This window comes from Lampris incognitus, chromosome 15, assembly GCF_029633865.1.
Source record: "Lampris incognitus isolate fLamInc1 chromosome 15, fLamInc1.hap2, whole genome shotgun sequence".
NCBI lineage: Eukaryota > Metazoa > Chordata > Actinopteri > Lampriformes > Lampridae > Lampris > Lampris incognitus.
Window position 1 is genome coordinate 34,414,082 of NC_079225.1, and position 7,179 is coordinate 34,421,260.

The following is a 7,179-nucleotide window of genomic DNA, read 5'->3' on the forward strand; positions in this document are numbered from 1 at the left end:
CATAGCAGGGCTAGCGTAACCCTGTGGTCACCAATGTGAATTCATGACGTTTATACAGATGACACAGGCATTTTTGTTGGGCCTTGACCTAAGAGACACAGGCAATAAACTACCGAGAGGCCACGATCCTCTGCAGGCCGTGTCGACGGTTTGAGGATAATGATGACGGTTATTGATCCGGAACGTCACTCTATTTTGTTTTAACATTTTACCTGCGATGTTTGTTTCTCTTCAGATTTACCACAAAACACCTGAACGACGAGTCCACCCCGAAGAATATCCGGACAATGCTTCAGTAATGTTCTCCTCTTTTTACATTAACAGATATGAAGAGGCTCAATGTTCTGACCTCAGAAAAAAAGATGTATATGTTTACATTATTTAAAAAAAAAAGAATTGATGTTGACACTCGTGTGTATTTGCATAGTCATTCCCTCCAAGTTACTGAAACCCACAGATCAAGTACCATTTACTTAAAAACCCAACAAATTATGACTCGACTACACTGGTGATAGTTTTCGAAGCACAAACTATGGATGCCTATCAGCTTTTCGTATTAAAACTCTCTCGGTAGCATTTGGAGACCCAGCCCTCTTTTACTAGGAGTGAGAATAAAGGTGATCAGCACAGGAAAAATTAGCTGAAGTTTTGTATTCGCTGTTTTGTTTTTAATTCATCCGGCAATTGGGATAGCTAATTTTTCTTCATTCCATTTGACAGTTTTATAAGAATTGTATCATGTCTTGAATCCAACGGGGTTTTATCTGCCTTGTTTTCTTGCCTGCAGAACATTTCTTAAACCTGTTGAATTGTATTGGGATGAGGAAAATCATCTCCCTGGGTTTTTATTTTCTCTTCTTCCATCTGTTTAACGATAAATACGGCTTTTTTTTTTAATAGAAAATAAGACCATGAATCCCTTGACGACAACTTTTTTCTTTTTCTTTTTTTTTCCAAAGCCTAAAACTTGGTGCTTCAATTAGCAGGTGCATTTGATTTGTCACCCTGCACATTAGGGTCATGGGCAGTTTTCTCTAGGTCAAGCTGTTTTCTAACATCCTCTAGGCTGAAATTGTACCCGACACATGCACCTGGAGCAATATGTCCACCGCTTAAGTAAAATGTGACCGTGGTAAGATCCACGCTGCTGACTTGTTTACAGTGCCTTGCGAAAGTATTCAACACCCTTGAACAGCCATCGCTAATTTCTGGATTATAGAAGATACTCGCACATCTGTCCCTGAACAGTATTATTTTTGTGAACCCATAAGCTCTAACAGCATGTTCCCAAAGCCAAAATAAGTTTTTTTCGCTGACTTTTTATTACAAAATTAAAAACTAATTAATGTTAAGTTAAATAACTGCAAATATCAATTATAATAATTAATAATTAAATTAATAATTATTATTTACAATTCTTCTATTAATTATATTTTAAATTAATTATATTTTAGTTTTTAGTTGTTTAAATTAATTAATTTAATTTTTTAAATATACTTTTAGTTTTTAATTTATTAATAAAAAGTCAGCAAAACATAACTCTTTTGGCTATGGGAACATGCTGTTAGAGCTTATGGGTTCACAAAAATAATATTGTTCAGGAACTGATGTGCGAGTATCTTCTATAATCCAGAAGTTAGTGATGACTGTCAAGGGGGTTGAATACTATTACAAGGCACTGTATGTATGTGTTCTCAAGTAGGTTGATGTCCAAGTTAGCTACGCGCTATCAGAAACAGCATTAGAAATCAGTCAACCAACCAAATGTTTTTATTTAATTGCTGAATGGCAACACTCAGAATGACACAGTTGTGTCTTTTGTCATGTTTGAAGTGACTTTTTCCTCGTTTATGTCTGTGTGGCTTTTGTAGCTTAACTGAAAATCCAAATTTCTCTTAAGGAAAACAAAAATGGCTTTAATTCTAAATGAATTTAGGTTTTTTTTTACAGTGTGAGCAGAAAAAATATTTCTGTAGTATTTTGTGCTCTTTGCTCAGGTAAGGAGATGGGCTGTCGGTCTTTGAAGGGTCTAATGAAGGCTGCACATCCATTTATCTCCTGTAGGAGAATATAGTCCACCTGGATCCCTTCATGGGGACAAATGGGGCTAGCTTGGGCTTACTCATTCATTTGGCTACAGCTTATCCTGCAATAAAATGGGACAAGGGCTTACCGATTGTTTATACCATGTGATTTATAAGTCCTTTATCGTATTTTTGCAAAGATGAAACGCCAGATGGCTGTAGGTTCATACCGCCTGCAGAATGAACCTACCACATTCAGGTTATTCTTAGCCATTACATGCTCCGTTTAATAACTCACAGTGTCAAGTAAAGGCCCCCTGGATGTCAGCTTGCATCCGTTGCGCAAAATTACTGAACAAAAATCTGGGTTTTGTCACTTGCAAAGTCTTAAAGGTTTTGCATTGATATAGTCAGTCTCAGACTTCGCTCTCGCTAAATAATTTCAGACTTCTGTTAAGCCCATTCGTCTCATATCTGATCAATTTTGTCTACCGTTTCCTGAACCATCGTCTTATTCTAGAGATCACAGACCTAAAGGGAATGTCATAGATGACATCTAAAACTCTTGTGCTGTATAGGCCGTTGTACAGTTGTTCGTAAGCCTAATTTTACAACACACATGAACTTGGTTGTTGCTGCTCAGTGAGCGTGCAGCAGCACCAGCCTGTTACTTAGACATAATCCTTTGGTGACCAAAATGAACTTATTCGCAAGGTCAGACAATCTCATTTATTATCAGCTATTCTGTCAAAGATATCTTATCTAGATAATCCTCAACATGTTTTTTTTTATTTCTTCACATTGCATCTCTGCTGGGGGATAAGGGAGGGGATGCCATCTCCCTATTGTTTTTCACAGCATTCCAGCTGTGTGGCAGCAGTTTAGGTGTTGGCTGTAGTGGAAACCTACCACCTTTTTTATATTTTAATAGTAAATTGGTGAGAGAGGGTCAGTGAACGACTGTTAATACCTGCCATGGCTGCCTATACACTTAACCTTCAGCATTGCTCCATCCACCTCCTTAAATTTGAGCTAGCCTAATTGTCTGCTAATAGCTGAGGCTAATGGAAGGATCACAACGTTGCCTTTGAAGCTATATAAGCTGGTAAATATTGTAAGGACTGACCGTGTTAAGTTGCATTTTCACTTTTCTCATCCACAAATGGTGAATTGATCACTCTTGTATTTCATCATCAAGCCATAAACTGAACCATACACACTCTTGCATATCGATTAACTGTACTCGCATTAATGTTCATTACTAACGCAGATACTTACAGTTCATTTTTTTTTTACCATCGTTAGTGATAGTAGAAGTGTGTAAGCCATACGTAGGATTTCGGATGCAATGTTTTCTATCCAATGAATGAATACTGTACATGAACTGGAGGTGTGAAGCGAAGTGTAGCCTACGTATGATGTTGATATTGTACACCAGCCGACTGGAGGGACTTCAAACCTGCACTGCAGATGTCTTTTGTCAAGCTTCTGTCAGGCTCGAAGTACACAAGGCTTTTTTTTTTTGGCCCAAAATATGCTACTGTGTGTTTGAATATTGAGACAGAGTCTGTTTGTGTTAACTGACAGTTATTGTTGTTTAATATTTTTGAAGTTCTGATTCAGTGTACATTAAGTTGCTCTGGCTATGTACTGCATAATGAATGGGATGTGTGGTTGATAAATAAATGTGGTACATTTCTTATGCAGAATCTTTTTCTTTTTTTTTTTAACTTTTTGGTCATTTCAATAACATAATATCCACATGTACATGCTTACAATTGGACAAAAGAAAAACAAAACAATATATTCCAAAATGCGGTGATCCTGTGAAAACAAATCAGTATTCAAAAACTGCTGATGAACAATTTTGTCTGCAAAGTTGAGGGTTTTTTTTTCCAACCAGGCAAAGTTTGATAATAGTTAAGTAGGTCTTATCCAGTAAATTGTTGATCTATTTGTTTATGATCCACAGGTATCAGTTCTCCTCCTCCCCTTGCTGTCTTCTCCATGAATAAGACAAATCCTTTGGTGAAATCATTTTTTAGTTTAAGTAGCAGATGAATGAGATCATGTTTGGAGTCATAGCCTCTCCTCATACAGTAAAGTCATCGATGGCATGTACTGCAGTACTGATGTCCTCCTGACGGGGGCGGCATGGTTCACTCTTCATATGATCCTTAGTTTGAGATGGCCACAGGTAAAACCTCAAACAGGGCTGTACCTGAAACAGAAATATATTCAAACCGTATATTCAGGTCCATAGCCAGTTTCCACAGCCGGGCTAAGTGATGCTACTGAGGTTCGAGTCAGCTGAACCTTTATCCTATTATCTGTGGGTTCTGTTGAGCTGCTCTTTGTTGTGTCTATTGGTCCATGATTAGCTATTCAGCAATCTCTATCGCTGTCGTCCGATTTAAATTGTGTTTAAATGTAGGTAGCTTGTATGAAATGCTTGATATAAAAACTCATGCTAAAATGTACACCGATCAGCTAAAACATTAAAACCACCTGCCTAATATTGTGTAGGTCCCCCTCGTGCCACCAAACAGCTCTGACCCATCGAGGCATGGACTCCACAAGACCTCTGAAGGTGTCCGCTGGTATCTGACACCAAGACATTAACAGCAGATCCTCTATGTCCTGTAAGTTGCGAGGTGGGGCCTCCATGGATCGGACTTGTTTTTTCCTGCACATCCTACAGATGCTTGATCGAATTGAGATCTGGGAAATTTGGAGGCCAAGGCAACACCTTGAACACTTCATCATGTTCCTCAAACTATTCCTGAACAATTCTTGCAGTGTGGCAGGGTGCATTGTCCTGCTGAAAGAGGCCACTGCCATCAGGGAATACCATTGCCATGAAGGGGTGTACTTGGTCTGCAACAGTGTTTAGGTAGGTGGTACGTGGTTTCCCAGCAGAACAGTGGCCAGAGCATCACACTGCCCCTGCCGGCTTGCCTTCTTCCTATAGTGCATCCTGGTGCCATCTCTTCCCCAGGTAAACGAGCCAGCCAACCACACGATGTAAAAGACAACGTGATTCATCAGACCAGGTCACCTTCTTCCCCTGCTCCATGGTCCAATTCTGACGCTCCCGTGCTCATTGTAGGCACTTTTGGTGAAGGACAGGGGTCATCATGGACACTGACCTGTCTGCAGCTACGCAGCCCCATACGCAGCAAGCTGTGATGATACACTGTGTGTTCTGACACCTCTCTATCATAGCCAGCATTAACGTTTTCAGCAATCTGAACTACAGTACCTCTTCTGTGGGATATAAAGAGACAATGTTATTCACTTCACCTGTCAGTGGTTTTAATGTTTTGGCTGATCGGCGTATACAAACGACATTAAAGAGAAAACGTACGCAATTGCAAAAGTTGGATGAAACCTGTTGAAAGTGAAGGGAAAGCGTTTTGATGACATAATTTGCAATGCTTTATGGGGTGAGTAGTGCACTCCCTTAGTCTTGCACCTTTCTTTTTTCACCAAATATTGTTTGCATGTAATCAATTGCTATAAGGTCATGATTCATATCGCGGCTGGTTAGATTAGTTCAAGACTTAAAACCCATGTTGCTGGGATCATCTGAAATGTCTCCAGAGAAAATGAATGTGACATTTACTTTTGGAACCAGGGCTGCTGAAACAGTGGACAGTCGCCTTTCAGCTCTATTCATTGGACATTTTTGTTGGCTTATGCTCGCAAGTGCAGGATGACGTTACTAAAAAAGAATATTACGTTTGTCAGTAAGAGAAAAACATCAGTCTTTCAAACACAAAAATAAAACTTGTAAATTTCTACAGCACCTCTTTTAGCTGCACTTAATTTACAACAACAAAAATACATTTTTCATTTCAGGGGACCTTTTAAAGCCACTTTCTTCAGAATAACTATAATTTATAAGGAATAAAATGTATGTGAATTGACACGGCTGATGCGGATGCTGCCAAAAGACCAATCACTCGCCTGCCCTTTATTGAATATGAGTGATCAGATTGTTAAAGCTGCAGTAGGTAACATTGGCACACTGTGCCAGGCGGGGCCGCCGCCGGGTGGCTGCCACCACGAGGAAGCAGAGCTTGGGAAGGGAGGAAGGGGCTCGTGGTACGCCGGGGAAAGACTGGGGAAGCTCTTCGTGCCACCCAGATCTGTGGCTGGCTCTGTCGTGTCGTGTATGTGTCGTAATGAATATATCTGTGGCTGACAATATTTGCCTCCGCCCCTCTGTCCAAACCCCCTCGTGGCAACAGCCTTGCCATAGTCGCAAATACTGTAACGACCACGGATGACTAGACTCGCTAGCCCTTGGCTAACGGGTCGGACCCTTTAGTTGACTGGTTATCACAGCCACCCGTGGTGCGGGCAACCCGGGTTCGCGTCCCAGCTGCGGCAGATTCCCGGCTGCCCCCCAAATTCATTACAATACTTATCAATCAGCTAATGATGTGTTGCTAATGTTAGATAAATCTTGGTCCAGCTCGCCAGCTCTGACAAGTTATCTACCTTGTAAACATCAACACTCAGATGCGGTTAGGAAGAAACACTTTGAACACCATAGAAAGTCTCTGGCGAAAAAGAAAGATAAATTTACCACCTGACCAACATGTTGGATCGCACCCGTGGTGTCCCCACGAGCGTCGGGCTTCAATATAAGTTTTGTGGCACAACCAATCTGTTTTTGTGATACATTTTCAAGACGGTGCTCTTGAAAATGGCTGCTGCAACCCACGTTTTCTCTGGAAGTTTGGCTGGGACATTACAATTTTTTCAAATAAACTGCACCCATTTCTCGCAGATTTTGGGGTCCTTTGGTAATAAATTATGGCTCACTGTTTCTCCTTTTGTAAATTTGCAGCTGAAAACAAAACTTACAGCTAGCAAAATTACGACCAGCATCTACACCTAGCTTGCGTCGCCGAAGCGGGTGCACGTAATGATATGTAAAGCACCACCCTGTCCACTAACGGGATTGGTTAGGTTTATGACGTAGCAAATCCTACTTGTCTGAATCCATTTTTTGAAGACTGTCGTTACACTGTAGTTTCAAAACAGATAGGCTCAGCCTTGGCGTTGACTACTTATTTTGCCCCTGATATTGTCCTGTAACATTACCCTAACACCATGTACATGTTAAAAAAGATAAAAACGGCAT

General features: G+C 40.5%; 1 protein-coding gene across 1 annotated transcript in view; it reads left to right on the plus strand.

Annotated features, from left to right (window-relative positions):
- The window catches only part of fam49a (family with sequence similarity 49 member A), a 49,110-nt gene extending 47,942 nt beyond the window's left edge, over nucleotides 1-1,168 (plus strand). The window contains exon 12 of the mRNA XM_056294638.1: nucleotides 236-1,168. Within this exon, the coding sequence (XP_056150613.1) occupies nucleotides 236-299 (64 nt within the window). The 3' untranslated portion in view covers nucleotides 300-1,168. The remainder of the gene's footprint in view (nucleotides 1-235) is intronic.
- The last annotated feature ends 6,011 nt before the right edge of the window (nucleotides 1,169-7,179 follow it).